We start from the raw sequence: 21969 nt of genomic DNA, 5'->3' as shown, positions 1-21969 counted from the left end.
GTGCAACAGATGCCCACAGTGCGTTGTAGTCTCGATAAGGTCCTCCTGACTCCCCCTAAAGAGAGTCTACTCATCCAGACCACTGACGCATAGGTGACAATGGGTCTTATCATAGCCGTGTAGATCCATAGGACCTTGCTAGGAGAGAGACCCCACGTTTTCCCAAAGACACCTTTGCACTGCCAGAAAGCTGTCAGTGTTTTGGATTCCTTTGTTTCAACGTCTGATTTCCATAGGAGCTTACTACCGAGGATTACTCCAAGATATTTAATTTCCTTGGATAGCTGGATTGTGACTCCTTTTAGCTTTGGCAGAACGAGTCCATCAAGCTTCCGCCTTCTGGTAAAGAGGACAATACCAATCTTGGCGGGATTTGCCGATAGCCCGTTCGCACAGCACCAAGTGTCAATCCGATCCAGAGTTTTCTGCACTTTCCTGCAGATGTTCATAAGCGAAGGGCCTTTTACCAAACAAGCAACATCGTCCGCATATGCTTGTGTGTAAACTCTCGAATCGTTTAAGGTGGTGAGTAGAGGATCGATTACCATGCACCAGAGCAATGGAGACAGCACACCGCCTTGGGGGCAGCCTCTGTTAACCCCAGATGACACCAGCAGATCTTCCTCTGCTCGCACCGAAACGATTCTTTGGGCCAGCATCGAACGAATCCAATTTACTAGCACCCGGTCTACGCCGTGCCTACTAGCAGAGTTACACATACTATCAAAAGTGGCATTATCAAACGCCCCCTCTATGTCTAAAAAGATACCCATAGCGTAGTCCCTCCTGTCGATGGCCAGCTCTATCCTAGCAACGAGGTTTTGCAGTGCCGACTCGCAGGATTTTCCACTCTGATAGGCATGCTGAAATAGAGACAGAGGGTGAGCCTTCAGCGACTTCTGACGTATGCGCAGTTCCACCAGTCGTTCGAGACTTTTCAGCATGAAAGAGGTCATGCTGATGGGTCTAAAGCTTTTGGGGCTGGTGTAGTCGTCTTTTCCAACCTTTGGGATGAAAGCGACCCTCACCATCCTCCAAGAGCGTGGTATGTAAGCCAGTGCCAGGCATGCCGAGAAGATTTTCTACAGGGCTGCTGTCACGAACTCTGCACCCTCCTTCAGCATGGCAGGATATATGCCATCTGGTCCGGGCGACTTGTAGCCGCTGAAAGATTTGATAGCAAATCGAATGGCGGCCTCATTCACCACAGCTCTGGCAACGAACCAGTCATGCCGAGAAGGTGTAATAGATCATTTATATTAAAAAATAGCATTTTTCTTTGAATATCAAAATAACAACTCTTATTGGAAACCCCTTTATATATGGCAAACCTCGTAAATAAATAAGTATCTAAATGTTAGTTCTAAACCCCCTACACAAAGAATTCCTAATAAATTTAAAGCAAAACTAAATTTTCACTTTCATAAGCCCCTACATAACGAAATATGTACATATGTACATATATGTAAATTTGTAAGTTTTTAATTTAAAATTGAAATTTGGACATTCAGTTAAAAAAAAAACTAAAAATTGGCGTTATAACGAATTTTCCTTTGTTTCTCTTCAGATTTTATTAAATCCAGGTCTGTACGAACTTCTAAACAAAATTATAAAAAAATATTTCGTTATATCGCAGTTTTGCTGTACCTATTAGTGCAAATGCAAGCACATTCACTCATAAGCTCATAATTAGTTGCGGCGACTTTCCTCTTGCGAAAAAATGCGAATGTCATAAGTTTATTTGCACTCAAATTCGAGTTAGTAGCCGGCACTTGCGCATAAGTTTTTCCTAAAATACCTACATTCTATTTATTCTGCATGTGTATTTACATGCCCACATACATATGCAAGTGTGTGTATTTTTATGCACAACAGCCGTTTCTGATTCTACTGTTATTTATTCGCACAATTCACAGACTTCACAATCAACAAGTGTTTGTGCATTTATTACGGCTCAGTCCATCGCTTTTGTTCGCGCATTAAATCAGTGACGAACCCCATTAGCCGCCCTCACAATTTTCATTCGTTTACGAGCATTTACACATTACAAATTCTCCATGTAAATTTATTTGTTTTTTAATATATTTTTTTTTTCTTTTTCGTTTTTTTTTTTGGAAATGTTATTTGTCTGTGAAATGTATCACTTGTCGGGTTCAATTAAACTGTGAGAAATTTTTGCAAACAAAGTGGCACTAAATATAAGTAGATATGTATGTATCGGATGTTCTTTTAAGAGCTTGAGAATTTAAAATGATAATAAGTAAATACATACAATTCAAAATAACATTCTCGCCCAAGCAAAAGAGCAAAACCTTCAGAAATCCTAGAAATACAAACTGGGATCTGTTAGAATGGTAACAAGGGCACTTAAGGGGTTAGGTGGGTTACAGAGGTTCAAAAAAAGGGTATTTTTACTCTTTTGTTTTAATATATACAATCATATATTTTATTTAAACAATTCAGCATATCAAAGATACATATTTAAACAGTATTTTGTGAAATTTTTATTTAAAAATTCCGAAAACTCAGCCGTTGGTACCTCATCTCCCTTAACGTCTCACAAAAAAATGCTCTTGCCGTGGACAGCATAACTCAATATTGGTTCATCTAAAATCAAAAAACCAAAAATATTTCGTTAGTACATGGATAAATCTCGTTACTGGACGAAGGAAAAAAAAATTTAATTTGAATTTTTGACAGACTTTGAACAAAAAAACACATTTTTTGGTCAAATTTTCGCCATGTGTTGGCTCGAAAAAATTAGTTGTAATAAAAAAACAAAAAAATCCTTCGTTCAATAACTTGATAATGTTATTCCAAAGATGTGTGCAAAATTTGAACAAAATCGCTTCATAACTTTTCGAGAAATCTTGTCCACCGACTTAAAAAATCGAGTTTTGAGATAAACGCGTTTAAAAACGAAACGCTGCACTGGCATGGCCTGATGGGCGGAACTTCTCAAGGGTCTATCTCGTAGAATTTTACTCGGATCAATTTGAAATTTTAGGAGAATATTTTAAACATAATATACTATTTAATAAGACAAAAAAAAAATCGATTTTTTGAAATTTTCAAACCCACCTAACCCCTTAATAAAGCATACCCCTACGCTTACAACGCAGATCAAAGCCACCTTGGTGGAACAAGGAGAATTCTTTAAATTGGCTCGAGTAGCCGAAAATGAATCCTGCTGGGAAGAGTATAATGATCTACGACGAATATACAGGAAAGAGGTGCGTAAAGCCAAGAGAGAGTCATGGGAAGACTTCTGTGGCAGTATAGGAAGCACAAGTGAAGCGGCTAGGCTCAGGAAAATATTATCAAAACACCCGACCATGCCCAACTTAATACGTAAATCCAACGGAGACTAGACTGATAGTTGTGAAGAATCATTACAAGCTCATCTAGTTAGTACGCATTTTCCAGGATGCATAGACTGCTTAGGTCAGAAGCCTATTACAAATAACGTAGTAAACATCCCAAAAGATACTTTTACAACACAAAAAATAGGCCATGCTTCAAAGGATGGGCAATCTGTTGGTACCATGGCTAAAAGCGATATACACAACCGTCTGCCTAAGGTTTAACTATGAGCCAGTACTCTGGAGAGAAGCAAGGGTTGTGTTTATACCGAAAGCAGGTAAAAGCGCCTGAGAAGTTTCACTTCAAAAATTTTTTCTAATACTCGTAGTAGTCGCCCCTCGGCAAGCAATGGCAAACCTCCGAGTGCCTCCGAAAAAGCTGCTCATAAAAAATATTATATCTGCCGTTTGGAGTCGGCTTGAAACTGTAGGTCCCTCCATTTGCGGAACAACATCAAGACGCACACCACAAATAGGGGGAGGAGCTTGGCCAAATACCCAAATACGCACCAATTATATATACATATATATAACTCGAACTAGCCATAGAAATTTGGATTTTAGGTTGAAATGCTCATATAAGAACGGTGTTACTTGTAAAACACAAAACCGCAAAGGAATTGTATTTTCTTAAAATTTTTCAAAGACAAGGATATTAAAGACAAGTTGTTGTTTATATTGCAGGTGACGATCCCATGATGCTTTGGGTTGTCGGTAGCACAATATTCACAATGATTGTCTATTGGTTGGTGGGTGGCATTTACACTTTCATGGATTTAACCAACCGGCCAGCATTCCTGCGCAAATACAAAATCCAGCCCGGCACTAATGAACCAGTCGAAAGCGAACGTTTAATGAAGGTAAATTAACAATTACTGTGCATTCTATTGTATTTTCTCGCTACTAATACGCGTCCTTCATTGCGCTGTGTTAGGTTATGTGGCGCGTAATTAGCAATCAACTATTTGTCGGCATCCCATTTGCTTTTCTCAGCTATAAACTAATGACTTTGCGTGGCCTCAACTCGATACGCGAATTACCCACATTCCACTGGGTCTGTGTGGAGCTGACCGTTTGCATTCTAATGGAGGAGTTAGGATTTTACTATTCACATCGGCTATTGCATAACAAACACATTTACAAGTTTATACATAAGCAACATCACGAATGGACGGCACCAATAGCGGTCACCGCAATCTACTGCCATCCCATTGAGCATATTTTTAGCAATCTGCTGCCTCCGTTTCTGGGGGTGTTCTTGATGAACACGCACGTGGCCACGGCTTGGATGTGGTTTGCTTTAGCCATTCTGTCGACATTGAATGCACACTCGGGTTATCATTTGCCCTTTTTCCCCAGCCCAGAGGCGCATGATTTTCATCATTTGAAGTGAGTATGCCACTTTGTAACGGTAACTTAGTTGATTTCGTTTTTATTTTTTTTATTTTCTTTTTGCATCACAGATTCAACAACTGCTTTGGTGTGCTAGGCGTTTTGGATCGTCTACATGGCACTGATATTTTATTCCGCGCTACTAAGTCCTACACGCGTCACATTATGATGCTGAGTTTTGTGCCACCACGTGAGGCCTTTCCGGATTCGTCAACCAAATAAGAATTCTCATGCAATGCTAGTTGCTGAATATATTAGAGGGATATGTTTTAAATTAATTTCAATACATTACATACCTACATAAATAAATATGTACGCATGTAATTAATAAAATGTTTGGCAATACTTATAGATTTAAGTTGCAATCTATAAATTTATGTGATATGAATGTATGTATGTATAAATGTAGCTAAATTAAGCAATAAGATAATTAATAATAATCCGAGGTTGCTATTTAATTGGATAGGTCGAACATTTGGTATTTCAAAATGCATCATAATAGATTTTCATAAAAGTGCGGAAGTCTTAATTACAACGGAAGTAAGGTTTTTATATTGTTTTTAAAAATAATAATAACAGTAATAATAATAATAGTAACTAATAATATCAGATACAATGAAAAAGTTGAGAACAACAATAAACCTGACAGCAACGCATGCATTAACTACAGATGACCGAGCCATTAAGAGAGGTATATTCCAAGGCGACTCCGGAACCGAGTACCAGAATAGAACACAAATCTTAACACTAACAACATCTTAACTAACAAAACTGACGCTGCTGCAGCAGAAGTATGCATGAGCCAAAGAGACCGGGAGCTGTTAAACGTGAAGCGCTCTCCTTCTCGCGTCTGTAAGCAAATCAGTATAGCATAACAGCGGCCCAACAGTCGTTTTTTTTTTTTATTTGATCGGCAAAATGTTAACTTTAATAACAGAGCACAGCGAATTGAAGTAAAATTTTGACTTGAAGCTTGAGAAAACGATAAGTAAAGAAATTGAAGAAAAAGAAATCCATTACTTTCTCGCTGCAGATGGCTGTGGTGATCGATATCTCGTAGAGTATCAAGGTGACTTTTCACACGAAAAAACTAATTTTGCTGCTTTTTATTTCTTCCATTCAGTTATGAGTTACAGGGTGTTCACAATGGAAGTCAACAAAGAAAAAATTGGGTACATTTTATAGTTTTTCTTTGATAAAAGCGTAAAGGCTAAAAATGTCGATAAAATCACAAAAATAATCGAAGTTGAATTAGTCGGAACGTAGCAGTCGTAGCATCGCTCAGGAGCTAAAGATCGACCTAAACGCAGTTTTAAGGTGTTAGGGGTAGTCAGAATTTCCAAAAAATTTAATTTTGTTTTTGCATTGTCTTAAAGTATAAAATCTTAAAAATATTGTGTGAAAATTTGAAGTGAACCCGACAAATACTTTTCGAGTTATTCAATAAATAACAAAGGGCGCTCGGGCAAAACAAAAAAAAAAAAAAACTTTAAATGAGTTTTTCTCAAAACCATGTGCTTGGTAGATTTCATTAAAATTTATACTGCTTTTGAAAAACATAAAAAACTCATGCCTGATCGAAAGATTTTTTTTTTTCAAATTCTTTCGATTTTTGTTTTTCTCAAAAATCTGAAAAATATTTCCTGATTTGTTGATTTTGAACTAAAAGAAGATGGCGACCTGGTGACGACCTTATGGAGGCCACTTCTCTCTCTTGCTGAATGGCGACAGCCAGGCCCGTGCGCAGAAAATTTCCCAGGGGGTGGTTTTAACTCAAGTTACGTAATCAATGAAAAAAGAAAAAAATTTTTAGAGTACAGAAATTTTATTGTCAAAAGTAATAATTAGCTACATTTAGGTATGTAATAAATCAACTCTTCGAGGTACTGAAAAAAACTCTTTCAAAATTATTTGCGGATCGATTTTGACATCGCGATGTACATTGAGTGAGGCTAAGCCGTTCAGGCGATCTTCAAACATTGTTGATCTCAAATACGTTTTCAGTCGTCGCAAAGTTGAGAAGGATCGTTCATCGTCGCTGTTGTCACAGGCAAAACTGCCATCACGCGAAGCATCTGGTTAACATTTGGAAACGCATTTTCATTACAAATATCGAGTGCTTCAAATGAGTTTTTATTTCCTTTCCGACAATGAGCTTCCGCCAAAGTTGTACTTCGTTCACCCAGATTTCACGGGAATCGTCGTGCAAAATTGAACAGTATGGTTGGAATAGTTGAGCGCAGGACTCTTCCTCGAAAATTTGCATTTTGTTGGGAAAAGGGCAAGCGAAATTTGATAAAATATTGCGGTGATTTAAGAATCGAGATTGCAATTGTACCAGAAACGAATCAATATACGGTATGTATGTAGATTGTTATGCGGAAAAAATCTTCAGCTGAATCAGTTTGTACGTTGGAACGTTGGGTCTGTTTCGACGCAATCCTTGGCTTTCGCAATTAAATTTCATATTGTTCGCTAATTTCGCTCACGCTTTTGAAAACTTGTCTAAACTCACTCTCAGCGTTTTCTCTTCTTTCCATCAAAATTTGTTTCGCTGCATCAGCCAATTTGATAGCCTCTCCCAGATCTTGATTTTCTCCTTGAAGTACTCGACTCAGGGACAATGTGAGAGAATGCACCGAGCTCAAAATATGCATGGATATCTGGAAATTTGCGGTTTTTATAGCTGAAAGCAGTTGAAAAGCTCCAGACGAAGTCGTTTGGTCTTTCCAGGTAGTAGAAATCACTTCAAGAGCGCGAATCACTGCTGGTTGCAAATGAAGATATGTTGCGACGGACTCGTGCTGCTCTACCCATCTGGTTTTATAAAATTGTTTCAATTTATTTACTCGAGATTCCGATAGATGTTCGTTTTCATTTATAGCACCCTGAAGGGCATTTTGGCGTTTCGGATAAATGAAGAAGGAATGGATATTCTCTAGAACTCCCAGACAATTTTTGATTCTTGTTATATTATATTGCACGCAGAGCTTACCGCCAAATTGAAGCTCTGAGCAGCACAATGAGAGTAGAGCGCGAGGGGAAAAGTTTTTCTGACAACAGCCTGGGCCCCTTGGAACTCTCCGCTAACCGCTCTCGCACCGTCATATCCTTGCCCGAAGAAATACTTGCAATCTAGTCCGGAAGATTTGAGGAAATCAAGGTAAGCACTTCCTATTCCCTTTCCAGTAAAATCGGTGATAGGAATAAAACACAAAAAATCTTCCTGAATGGTGAACTTTTTGCCGCATTTAGCCAAATAGCGAATGCAAATTGAACTTTGTTCTACTCCTGCAATGTCTGGCGTATCATCTCCGAGAAAAGAAAAGCCCTTCGATTTGTTCACTCGATCGATGTTGTAACTCATGATGAGGTAGTGACAAATGTTTATTATTTCATTCTGGACACGGTTGCTTATGTACATTGCATTCTTTGGTGAATCACTCAGGTGTTTTTTCAACCGCTCATCAGTTTTGGCTCGATATCTTAAGAGAGCTCTAAAAATTCCATCATTCGTCAACGGTTCGTCTTCAGAAATTCTTCCCGTATCATTGGAACCTCTGAGAGCAAGTCCTTGTCGGCCACATAGGATAACTGTTTCAGTGATTGGAATCATGCGTAGTTTGCTTTCATTCAAAAAGTGAACCCCCAAAACCCCCCCTGCGCACGGGCCTGGCGACAGAAGCAGATGTCACAGAGAAGGTGAAAACCCCAACCCCCCAAATGTTTACAGTGGGTCTGTCCTTCCACTACCTCCCATTCCCATGGCAGCCGGTTCTACGTTACCGGAATGACTCGGGTTTTTACTCCCGACCAAGGGCTGCCGCCCCAGTACACTAGCCCTGTCTAGTGCACCGTATTTCACCCTTTCACCAAGTGCAAATAGCACTCCTAAAGAACGCAAATCCCGAATTGCCGGCTGAGCTTATCAAATATGGCGGCGAGAAGCTGATAAGGTGCATGCTTCAACTCCTTTCCAAAATAGAGTCAGATGAATGCATGACTATCAACTGGAATTTAAGTGTGCTTTGCCCAACTCGTAGAAATTAAGGTAATACAATCTGGACCAACTAACGCAGAACTAGACATCTGATCATCCCATAGAAAATCTCACCATCAGCTAAATGATTGAGTCGTATTGGTGTGGAAAAGCAACTATCCAGATATTCGCCCAGTCTTGGCGAAATCTCGCGAAATGGGAATTGACACACCCCGTTTCCTTGCCGATTTTAAAGTCGCTTTCGACAGCACGAGAGGACTTTCCTTTTCTTTCCGTTGGGCAATACCAGCAGCTCCGTCAGGATGAGAAAGGACTTCTCTGAGTAGTAAAGTTCTTTCACGACGCAGAAGCTTGGACGATGACAGCATTCGATGAAGCGGCCCTTGGAATGTTCGAATATCACATGAATAAAAGAGCTGTATGAGCTCCACGGCGACAGCTACTAAAGGCCTTTCGGTCTAAATTTTTTCTCAAAACTCCACCTCGATCTGCGAAATCTTGGTTGAATATCCTGATATTTTCTGAATCAAGCTAATATACGCTGCCTCCAGCCATGCTCGGCGACAGAAATTAAATAGTTTTTTTCTTAACAGAAATTTCGTATATAACCCGCTACGTTTCATTGCGTGTCCAACAACAAGAGGTGGAATTCCCGGCTCATTCCGCTAAAAAAACTCGGTTATCAAATTCAAATATTGGTGTCTAAGCTAATTATTGTTTTTCTATGTTATTTGATATGAAATCAATTAATAAATTAGGCAATTAATATCTAATTGAGCATAAATTCAGTCAATTTGCCCATACCACCCTGGGAAAATTGTTTACAATGAAGAGCAAAATATGTTCGATAAGAAATACAAATTTCATGAAAACAAAAAAGAGAGAACAAGTGGAAAGCAAAATTGAAGTTTACTAAATTAGAAAAATAAAAATTGGAATTTTGTTTTTAATTGTCAAATTCATTTAAATTTGTGCAAAAAATGCCACCAAAGCTAAACTGGAAGAGGCTAGGGCTGAATGAGAGCAGTGCAGCGGATTTCCTTGATTTCTGCTCACAGCGAGTGACTCTCCGAAGCCAACGGAAAAATGAGCACCTCTATGCAGAGATGCATGGTATCCATGGTAAAAAGATTTTTAGAAGTGTACTACCAAGGTGGATTTATTAAGGTGACAGGATTCACCCAGCTGAATTTTTCACCGTAGGTATGGCTTACGTCAAAATGATATGCTTTGTTTGTATGTATTGGTATGTTTACATTCGTATGTTTACATTTGCTTGCTGATTTTGACGTGATGGTTGGACCAAACGCAACAACAAATACATGTAGGGTTTTACTCATATGTGTTTGCTGTCACCTGTAATAAATTCGCCTTGTGTACAACCTAGCAGACTGTTATTCGGCTCTGAGCCACTTTGACACAAAGCTAAATTTTGTGGAACACAAAATGAATGACGTAGAATCCAAAGTACCTCTAAAAATTTTTTTTCACCATACCAAAGAACAAACCTGGTGTCTGTCATCCTTTCATAATATCTGTATAAGCTTTCTTTTAAATCTACATACATTTCTCTCCATTTTTCTCTTTTCACATAGAAAATCAAACCATTTTCAGCTATCAATTGCTAAGTGAGTTAGGTTAATTGAGCGTGTGAACACTAAGCCGTTGACTCAATTGAAAATATAATTACCTCAATTAAGGTGCATGTCTACGCATAGAATTTAATTTGAAAATTACCTTTCGGATGCAACCCTGTCAGTGTATAATATTACGCAGTCAGCTGCTTGCGAAACATACCCATTGATTCTGATAAGATTACTTTGCATACGAAAATTTAGAAAACAAACAGAATTTCGTAAATAGGCAGTAAAAATTAATATCATTTGGAGAGATTGTAGATAATTCTACTTTTTTAACATTTCCTTTGTAAATGCAGTGCGTAGCGACAAAAAGCCTGTTATGGAAATGGAAGTGATTTTGCTGGTTTGTGGTTGTTTGCAGTTGTTGCTGCTTCAGCAATCTCCAATTTTGGTAAATGGCGAAAGTGCGAACAATGCAACGTCATCAGTGCAAACTGCATTACCAAATAATGGCACAAATATTACAATAACAAAATATCAAATTAAAAACACACCCAATGTCACAAATGCGCTGTACGCGGAGATGGTACTCAATGGGACTGGCAACAATGGAAGTACCGAAAAAATGCTCAGCCGTAAAATAACGAAAACAGCAAATGAACCAACACCGACAGAAACGCAAAACAGCACTAAGGTGGATGCAGCTGTACCCGGGCACAAAAATTCCACTCAAGTGGAACCGAAATTAGCTATGGTCGCACCAAATGTTATTATAGATGTGAATACTTTAAGCCCCAATACAACGGAAAGTGTCGCAGCTGAACTAAATGTCACAAAAAGTGGCAATACAACTAATGTACGCCATCAAGACAACACCCTTGGAAAGAATTTGGTAAATACAACAATATCAATAAATTTAAAAAACACAACAAATCAAACTACAACAACGACACTTAGAACTCCAACTGCCAAAGTTGAAGGTGGTGCGCAAGCAGGGGATAACTCGATGGATGTAAGATCTACAAATGGCACGATACCACAAATTAAGCACACCACATCAACCACAACAACTACAACGACTACAACCACGCCAAAGCCTAAAAAACCAAGTATAACATTTGGGCTTGGCGATTTTCCTGAGTTACCGGGCGAACGAATTGTTTTCAACAAAGCGCCAGAGTCGTCTAGTTCAAAATTACCAGTACCCAACGATCCCGTTGTACCACCAAATGCGCAGCCGTCCCAAGAATTGAATAGCGGCTTCAATTATCACAGTAGCCGCGATTATATTGTACCCATAATGACAGTTCTCTTCACAATACCATTGGCAATCGGCGTGGTAATTACCACTTATCGTCGTTTCCGTGATTGCTGGTCAACACGACATTATCGCCGAATGGATTTCTTGGTCGATGGCATGTACAACGATTGACAGGCGATTGCCAAAGAATGAAATGTAGTAGAATGTAATGTAGAAGTAGTTACTAATGCTGTAGATGCTGCTCATCAATTGGTGCAGTAGCGCACAATATTAATAACCTAAAGATTATGACATTTTTGAGAGTGAAACTCGCTTAGGTTTAAACGATGCAAACGATTTTTCTCGCTATTTGGACAAAAAGCGAGAAACTTCTTAAGTAACAGAGAGTAAGGCACTAATGTATTAAGCAATGTCCGTCTGTTTTTTACTGCATGTTGCATGCATTTAACAAAACTACACTGTTTACTAAGAAATACGATTACTTTTAAAATTTCAATGGCAAAGCGTTAGCGGTTAGATTTCTTAAACGGCTAATACAAAATAAAACAAGCGGTTGTGTCAAGGCAGGTCATTGAGTTGCAAATATTTATGTGGCCAAATTTTTGTCAATAATTAGTTCTACATAATAACGGTACTAATAATTCAAATTAAGCAAGCTTGAAGTAGTAGTTACTTGAAAACTGTAAAAAATGAATGCAAATGTATATTCGCTTTCCCTTTTTTTAAATAAATATTTTATGTGTGCATGAACAATTACCAGTTAAGATAAATTATCGCGTCATCTTTGATGCGTTATGATTACCAAAAATGGTGACTAGTATTAAAAAGCGGTGCAAACTATTATTTGAAGCTCAAAAACCACTAAATCGATGTATTTTTTCTTGCTGAAAACCGCCCCCAAAGCAGCATTTATACAAAATAAGAATGCTTTTGTCATTTAACTATAAGAGTTTTTCCCAAAAACGAGCTGTTTTATTTAAAATACTCTATGTGAAAATTTAGAAGACTAAAAAATATGTATTTTGCGTTACGTTGAACTCTTTTTAAATTTGGCTTCCAAATACTTGTATTGAAATGATTTCCTTCAAATTTATGCCAATAAACGAATTACTCATTTTATTTCCGTTTACGGGACAATAAATTTAGAATTCAGTTTTGATAATAGATTTTGAAATTGGAAAAATATAAAGAATATTGGTATAATATCGAAGCAATTATTAAAAAAAAATGAATAAATTGTAGATTTAAAAGTGCCTTATAAATGATAATTGGCGTTTATTTCATTTAGGGTACTTCTCATTAGCATATTAAACTTCATAGAAATAGTTGTTTAGAGAGCATACAATTTTTTTAATAAATCATGAAGTCAAAGAATTTATAAGTAACGTATGTATGTATATGAACCAAAAAATATAAATGTACTAAAAATTATAAACAATATTATACATATCGCTCATTTGCTGCAACGTCGTCATAACTCAAAAATTGTGATTTTACAGGAGACGCATTTTTCAGTTTTTAAATTGTTTTATATATATTAAAATTGTATATGAAAAGAAGATTGTGGTCAAATTTGCTGAAATAGCATCTGGTTAAGACGTATATGTAAATTAAAGGTTGAAATGTATAATGGACTTTTTTCTGTAGCTTCAAAAGTACTCCGAGTTTTTCTTATGACGTTGTTGCTGCAAAAATAGGTTTTATGGTCTGACATAATTAAAATTGTGACGTTACTGCAAATAACAAAAAGTTTTATAGCTGAAAACCTATTGCAAATTCTGACTTGTGACTGTATTATATTTGCACCTTACTAAACATTATAAGAGAAAAAAATATGGATATTAAATAAAATTGATTGCATTCATTGCATATTTTATTGTAACATAAAAATTAACATATTACTTCAGGTACAAAAATAAAGAAACATAAATTCACGTAAAAAATAATATTCATTTTAAATAAAAAAATGAATTGAATAAGGATTACAATTGCTCGTAAAAAGGTCTATAATACTTAGGAATGTGATTTTTCTGTATCAATTCTAGCAGATCTTTTTTTTGCGGTCCGCTATCTGAGGTTTTGTATAAAATGCTCTTATGCCATTATTATTTTCCCTTTTCTTTCTCGTACCACTTTCACGCACATAACGATATTTAGACTGAATGAGCTCCCAGTATGATCTAAAAATTACATTTTCGCTTACACTTCTCTGTACATGGAGGTTCAATTTTTCTCTCTTTTCGAACTCTTTGACACGTAGACTTCATTTTGTATTCTTTTTCACTATTTCTCAACTTTTTGTTTACATTTCTTACGCAATTACTCTCATTTCGTTTACGCTTTACTCCTTTTTTTATTGGACTCGTTAAAATCATCGGAGTTTCGACACCGGTTGTGTTAGCCTCAGAACTATCTGATGTTGAATTTAGTTCGCAGTGACTGTTACTCTTACTGACAATATCGGGTGGAATGTATGTGGTATCACGTACGGTATCGTCATCATCTTCAGAAAATGAGCTCGAGTTTAATGAGTCTGATTTCATTTCAACAAAATTCACTGTTGATGTACTTTTTATCTGGCATTCTTTACCCTTTCCATCTTGTTTTTTTAAAGCCATTCCCCCCATTTTGGCGGATCGAGAATTAGTTTCCATTATTTTTTGACTGAAAATGACAACAATACTGACATAAATGGAAATGATTCATAGCAAATAGTTTATAATTAAAAAATATTTAGTGCAAGAATGTCATAACAGTGAATAGCTCTTTAATACACTATTGCTTCACTTATACATCTTATTTGTAATAGTGTTTCAAGACAAAATAGTACTGAAATAAAAATTATTATTTTCTGCAAAAACGTCATAACACTCAAAAACACTACAGGAATTCACTCAAATTTTTACATGCACAACGTCATATCTTAAAATAATGCAATATACACGATAGAGAAAGAGATATAAAAGTGAACTTACCTTTTATTAATATTGTCACAAAACGAAATATGACACTTTTCTAGAGAACTTCACGATGTTAACCAACAAAAGCCGACGCACAACTGAGATAATACGTTGTTGCAAATACGACGCAATAGGATATGTAATTAGAGCGAAAGGCATCTATCGCGATGCTGCGTGAAATGTTAAAACTTCGGATATAACACTTTGTCAGTTGATCAAACATATTATTTCCGATATATTAGTGATGTTAACTAAAATTTTGCGATTTTTGAGTTATGACGACGTTGCAGCAAATGAGCGATATATGTATGTTCTTTATAAATACTGGAAAATTAAAAATAAATACGAAAATCATTTAGTTGGTATGTTTTAAATTTGGGTTATTAAATAGCTAAGGGGGTCTTTTTCACGAGCATCTGTAGAAAGTGGAAATGTGCATCTGTAGAAAGTGGCAAATTTGTATTAAGGGGTTATAAACCTAGTGAACCCGAAAAAAATGACGATTATTCAAATGAGGCATATATCATACTGAAGGGTAACTCTCGAAGAATACACTTTGGTGTTTTTATTTAAAAAAAATTTATTATTTATTGTTGATATCGCCCCTCCCCCGAAACGCCGTTTTTTAGAAGAGGCTTGCGGTGATCACGGTAGCGCATGAGCAGCTCAACTAAAATCAAAAAAATTAAATGATTATTGTAGAAAAATGTTTTTTAGAGAATCTGAACGGTTTATTTATCCAAAAAAATTTCTCTCGATATGAAAACCGCTTTGCACCAAAAAAAAACGATTTTTGAGGGATTGAAAATTAAAAAAAAAAATGTATTCCAGCGAACTATGCAAATATTTATAAAAAGTGAACCTTCAGATTCACGAGGTTGTAACTTCGAATAATTAAAAAAAAAGTTTATGCAAATCGGTCAAATAGTGTTTGCTAAATAATGATCACCGCGACGGTAATTTTCAAGAAACATGACTTCGAGATAATCGCATCTGAAGTTTTGCGTGCACTTTATTAATGGTTAAGGTCGCGCGCTTCCACGGTATGTAACTTTCGTTCTAGTGCTCCGATCTTTATAATTTTTTGAATTAATATTTTTAAGATGATGTACTTTTAGAATAAGCCATGAAAAAATTTCGATTTTTTAGTCCAACACAAGGTACATATGTATATAACGCCTTAAACCACAGCACCTCAATGGCGGATATGCGCACGCAATGCGGATGATAGATTACTAGGTTTGGCCAATAACTATGGGGAAAAACAAATCGATTGCCACGTAAGGGGTATGATTCGCCAGCCGTTAGGATTACTCCTAAGTATTTTCTTTTGAAATATGTTTTCTTGATTTGAATTTTTTTGTATTTGGAAATAACTTCCTTAATAGTTTGCTTATGTTTAAAGTATATTTTGGCCCAATTGAGTGATGTGACCAACCTTTTCAACTGAGAGGTGGCAGATCGCCCGTCGTTCCCACGACAGTCGGTTCTACGTTACCGGAACGACCAGGATTTATATCCGGCCAATGACTGTCACTACAGCAGTATTCCCCGCACATGTATGGAAAATGTTTATGCTGCTACAACAACAACTCCTAAGTAGATATTTAATCTCAGAAGACAGTTGAAGTGCTACCCCTTTCAATGTTGGTTGTAACAGACCTTTAGTTAAATTTATTTATTTAGTAAATTCTTAATTATTAATTTAATTTTATTTTGTTATTACAACTAAATTTTTTATGATAAATAATTTAAATTAAATAAAGTTATTTAATATTTATTAGTTCATTAAATTTAGTTAATTATTTCAATTTTTCATTTGATCATTTGAAATGAAATTGCCTGTTTTCATTGAATTTTTTTTTATCAAAAAGAGTAAATTTTACTTTTAAGAAGGAAATACTAAAATATTTTATTAAATTTGAAATTTATATTAATTATTTAATTTTTTTAGTTAATATTCGTTATCTTTAATTTACTCAATAAATAGATATAACTAAATTTTAAATAACTAATTTTATTTATTATGTGGTTAATTAATGAATAATAAAGCGTTTTTCAGTAAGAGCGCTTCAACTTTTTTTTTGAATAAAACACAAACGGTTTGACTTTTTTAACTAATTTTTTTTTTTTATTATCGAGTTTGAACACATACATTTAAGTTTAAAATATTCGATCTCTTTTGCATGACCACCGCGTGCACGTTTTACGAAGTCTAATCATTGAACCCAATTTTCGACCACTCTTTTGCATAAATCGGCCGAAATTCCAGCAATTTCGCGTTCAATATTGGCTCTGAACTCACAAATCGTCGCCGGCTTGTTACTGTAGACCAGGGATGGCCAACTTGATTAGACCCAAGATCTACTGTTCACTGACGACACCCTGTGGGATCTACCAATTACATATAGTACTTCTTGAAAACCTTAATAAAACAGCATAGTTCAGTACACAATTATGTAGTCTTTTTATTTTATTAAGAAGAAAAACATAAAAATTACTCTAAAAAACTGCTTATTTAGTTGAGCATTCGTGTGAGCATTGGGTCTGAGCATCTTCTACTAGATTAGCAAAATCAGGTTTGTAGTTGGGAATTGCCAACCTTAAAGAGTCCAATGTATGAGCGTCTGTCAAGCGAGAACGATGTTTATTTTTTGTTTGTTTTAAGTACGAAAATTTTGACTCACATAAATATGTTGAACCAAAACACGAATGCAGTGGTTCAATACATTTTTTCAAATTTGGTTATTTTTCGTTGGAAACCACTGCCCAGAAATCTAGACCTGATGATGATCTTGCTTTTAGAAATATGTCGCAGCGCAGAGTTATAATTTCGTTTTGAAGTATCATGTGGTCCACTTGAAATGTATCTGCAAATTTTGTAGCTATTTCATAGATATCACTATGATCAATGGAATTATTAAACGGATAACTGATGAATTCCACCAACTTCTCAATTTTTTTGAAATCACTAAAGCGAATTTCGAAGTCTGATTCCACTGCCTTAATTTCGTGTACTTGTCAGGAATGAAATTGTAAGTAGTATGTTTCTCAACATAATCCTTGATGTTTACAAATTGTTGAAATTTTTTTCTTTTCGATGTCAATTATCATAGACGCTGCTTGACTTTGAAATGCTGCAATAGAACTTATCATTTCTGTTACTGTTTCATTCTTGCCTTGTAGTTCCAGATTTAATATACTCAGTTTTCCAGTAAAATCTGCTAAAAATGCTAAATCACATTGCCAGTCTAAATCACGCAATTGCTGACATTCATCACCCCTCTCTTCAAGAAATTTTATTATTTCGTCCAATAGATCCTGAAATCTTTGCAAAAACTTGCTTCGACTCAACCACCTTACGTCAGTGTGTGATGCTAAATCTGGTTCCTTCTTATTTAATTGCTGTTTAAAAAGCCGCCTTTGAAGAGATTTTCCTTTAATGGAATTTACAATCTTGAAAGAAATGTCCATCACATGTTTTGAGTTTAGTCTCTTACTAGCCAGTACTTGTTGAATTATGCAGTGGTAGCCAATGAAGTCTGGAAAATCTTCGTCTTTGTGACAAAGAGCAATAAAACCATTATGAATACCTGTCATTGCAGGAGCCCCATCTGTTGTCATTGATACGAGTTTATACAAAGGTAGCTTAATCCGGCTAATATATACTTTGAATTCCGTGAATATATCAAGGCCACGAGTTTTTCCTTTTAAGGAAATCATACTTAGCAGTTCTTCTTTCGTCGAGAAATCTTCAAAGACCATCCGAATAAAAATAAGTAATTGTGCAGTATCAGTGATATCTGTTGACTCGTCAAGTTGTAGCGAAAAAGCAACGCAGCGGACGATATCTTTTTGTAGCTGTTCGTTTAGATTCTTACTTATTGTTTCTATTCAGCGCATCACAGTATTTCGAGATAGCTGTAAACCATGAATAGCTTTTTTAATTTCGTTTTTGTTTTTGAAATTAACGAACAGCGAATCTGACACTGCTTCAAAAATTTCCTTGATGTATTCTCCATCGGAAAAAGGTTTGCACTTTTGTGCAATTCTATAGCTTACTTGGAAAGAAGCTTCAGTCGCAGCTTTACTTTGCTCAATAGACCCAGAAAACATGTTTCTTGGCCTTTTATTTGCGATTTTAATGTTTGCAATTTACTCTTTCTTATTTTGCTGTTAGGTGGAAAGTCAGATTGATATTTACTATGCATTGTGTTAAAATGACTCGATAGTGCTCAACCATCGATAGTGTCGATAGTTTACCACCTTTAATGCGTGCAGCAGTGTTGCGCAGTCTGGTCCACGTATGTATAATATATTGTATTTATATTTTTTTGACTTGCCACGATCGACTGGACTAATAGTCGCGATCGACCGTTTGGCCACCCCTGCTGTAGACCAATGACTTCACATAACCCCAAAACGGGACGGCTTGTTAAATGGACCGTAAAATGGCCGTAATGCTCTTAAAGTAGCAGCAACAGAACGATTATTTTCATAAAAAATTTGCACGATTTGCAATCGTTGCTCAAGTGTGTAGCGTTCCATTATGAAATGTATGCTAATGAAGTTTACAAATGACAAGCGAAAAATAAAAAATATTGCGTCGTTTGAAAAAAGTTGAAGCGCACCTATTGAAAAACGCCTTATTTATTTATTGTGTTAATTTTATAAAAATAGTTAAATTTAATGAAAACATTTGAAATGAAATAGGCTGTATTCATTGAATTTTTTTTAATGAAAAAGTGTAAATTTGATTGGGGATCTTTTTATTTTTAACGAGGAAATACTAATCAATTTTACTTAAAATAGATTTTTTTTTATTTTATGTTTGTTAATAATTAAGAATTTAGTAAATATTTATTAAATTTGAACTTAATTTAAACTTTTTAAAAAATAAATAACTAAATTTTGCTACTAAATAAATAGATTTAACTAATTGAAATTTTTTTATTGTATTTAATTATTAAAGTTTTATTTTGGCTTGTATTTTTGTTATTGATTTATTTGTAAAATTTTGTGTGAAATTTTATTTATTTAAATAATAAAAAATTTGTTTTATTCTCAGTAATTAATTTTATAAATCAAAGATTAAAGTAAATTTGTGTATAACCGCGTCATACAAATAAAATATTTTTGGCAAAAGTTAAATTGTATATAAATAAAATATGTATAATTTTATTAGATTTCTAGTAGAAAGCACTACGATACTTTTTAAAGGATTCACCGAAAGACAATGCAATTCGCACCAATGCAAAATCTTATTTAGAGCTACCTGCATTTTATTGCATATATAGTAGCTTCAAGTGATCGTCCGTGTAGGCTTCGATGTGTTCAATTTCCTGCAAATCATTACGAGCACCAAAGTAGGGCCGCCCTGTTGGCAACCTCAACCTTGACTACTTTATCGCTTCTTTATTTTATTTATCTTGAAGTCTTCGAATACAATTATTCTTAAAGACTCCACATAATCCTAAAACTAAAATAAAATATACATACATTGGGATTCCACACGTACATATATGTAACTTAGCCGGGAAATGCTTTATAAATTCTGTACATGGTTGTAAGCGCCGGCGTAGTGCTATTGTACATTGCCAGCGGAAATATTTAAACTCGAACTGAAATATTTTTAAACTGGCTTTTTCAAGTTTTCGCAAAATTAGCAAATTTGAGTGAATGTGCGAAGTGGGAACAGGCCAGGGCAAACAGCTGTTAGTGGAGACAGAAACCACAAGTGCACTAGACCCAATTGCGCTACCATCAAATAAATATTATATTATATTTCAAATTACAGTAGATTCTGTTTTTATGCGGTAGATACGTTCCGCAAGAAACAGCATAAAAAAAAACAGCATAAAAAAAGCTACCAGTTCTATAGTAAAACTATAGATACGTTTCAAAAGTGCGAAAACCGCATAAATCTGAAATAATGTAGTAAAATCGCATAAAAAAGGGCACTAGTCCCATATTATAACTATAGATACGTTCCATAGACCGCATGAATCTGAAATAATTAAATAAAATCGCATAAACAAAATATTGTATTTTTCAAAATTATATCTTTATTTAAGAAACGTCAGAATCGAAAAATAAATTTACGTCAGAAATAGAATCAGACAATACCCACATGTTGCGCATTCGTTTAGGATTTGGCGTAAAATCACTTTCGTCACTTGAGGAAATGTACACGTCTGATCAGGATGGTGATGCAGGCGGTTCCATACTTGTAAGGTTAGCATTTCTGATGTAATCTGTGATGAGTTTTTGCTTAGCTGGCTTAGAATCTTATTTATATGTACAATTCCCGATAGGTCGACATGCATTTTTTAATTAAAAAAGAACCGCACTATTTCAAAACCGCATAAAAACAAGCCGCATTAAAACAGAACATACTGTATTATGAATACTTACAATACCCCACCAGAAAATAGAAATGGTGGAAATGTAGAAAAAATGCTGCAACTCCATATTGAAAACAAAAAATTAATAAATAAAATGAAAAATCTAGAAAACATATTTGCGCTGTTGGTAAACGAGGAAAATGCGCTCTAGAACGAAAAAATTAAAAATATCAAAAAAATAAAATAAAGAAAATGTACATGAAACCAACGAGGAGGACGTTCCCACGACAGTCAGTTCTACGTAACCGGAAAACCCCGGATTTATATCCGGTCAAGGACTGTCACTTCAGCAGCATTCCTCGTATGTAAGTATGGGGAATGTTTTTGCTGGCACAACAACAACAACAACAACTTGTCAGAAAAGCCGACCCGATACGCATAAAGAAAAAACTAAATAAAAAACAAAAGCCCATTCTTCGCCAGAAGTGGCTAATAAAAGGAAAATAGAATAAATTAATAAAATAAATAAATAAAAATATAAAATAAAAATTAAAAGAAAAAAATATTGCTATTAAAAAGTTAGGGAATCTAGTCAGTTGTTATCAATGGTGCAAAAGACTTTAAAAAATTGCATGCCCAACTTATCGCAACTATAAAGAGCAAGTTCTTTCTAAATATATAGGTTGTCAAAAAAGTCTTGCGGTATTTTTATTGAATTTTCAATTGTTCATAAAATTGGTTATATTAATGCGATTTAAGTCAAATATGCGCCGTTTTGTTCGATGACGAGTTCCCAACGAGAAGCTCGCTTCCCTATTGTCAAAAAACTCGGAGAGCCAATTTTCACAGGACTCTCTTGTGGACAACTTCCGACTACCAAGCTCGTTCGCCATGGACAGAAATAGGTGGTAATCACTTGGTGCGAGATCCGGACTATACGGTGGATGCAAAAGAACCTCCCATCCGAGCTCCCGGATCTTCTGGCGCGTCACCAAAGATGTGTGTGGCCTGGTGTTGTCCTGATGGAAGACAATTCGGCCTCTGTTGATCAAAGATAGCCTCTTCTGCAT

At 35.6% G+C, this 21969-nt stretch overlaps 2 protein-coding genes across 2 annotated transcripts in view; both read left to right on the top strand.

Annotated features, from left to right (window-relative positions):
• LOC129237371 (fatty acid hydroxylase domain-containing protein 2) overlaps positions 1 to 5199 on the top strand; it is a 34483-nt gene extending 29284 nt beyond the window's left edge. The window contains exons 3-5 of the mRNA XM_054872066.1: positions 4047 to 4222; positions 4297 to 4751; positions 4826 to 5199. Of these exons, the coding sequence (XP_054728041.1) occupies positions 4047 to 4222; positions 4297 to 4751; positions 4826 to 4976 (782 nt within the window). The 3' untranslated portion in view covers positions 4977 to 5199. The remainder of the gene's footprint in view (positions 1 to 4046; positions 4223 to 4296; positions 4752 to 4825) is intronic.
• Positions 5200 to 10547: 5348 nt separating this feature from the next.
• LOC129237370 (mucin-5AC) lies at positions 10548 to 13024 on the top strand. Its single transcript, XM_054872065.1, has one exon. It carries the CDS (start codon positions 10714 to 10716, stop codon positions 11764 to 11766), a length of 1053 nt encoding a protein of 350 aa, XP_054728040.1. The 5' UTR covers positions 10548 to 10713; the 3' UTR covers positions 11767 to 13024.
• Positions 13025 to 21969: the final 8945 nt, after the last annotated feature.

The sequence above is a fragment of the Anastrepha obliqua genome, chromosome 2 (genome assembly GCF_027943255.1).
Source record: "Anastrepha obliqua isolate idAnaObli1 chromosome 2, idAnaObli1_1.0, whole genome shotgun sequence".
Classification (NCBI taxonomy): Eukaryota; Metazoa; Arthropoda; class Insecta; order Diptera; family Tephritidae; genus Anastrepha; species Anastrepha obliqua.
Note: the sequence above shows the minus strand (reverse complement) of the source record. Positions and strands in the feature narration are given on the sequence as shown.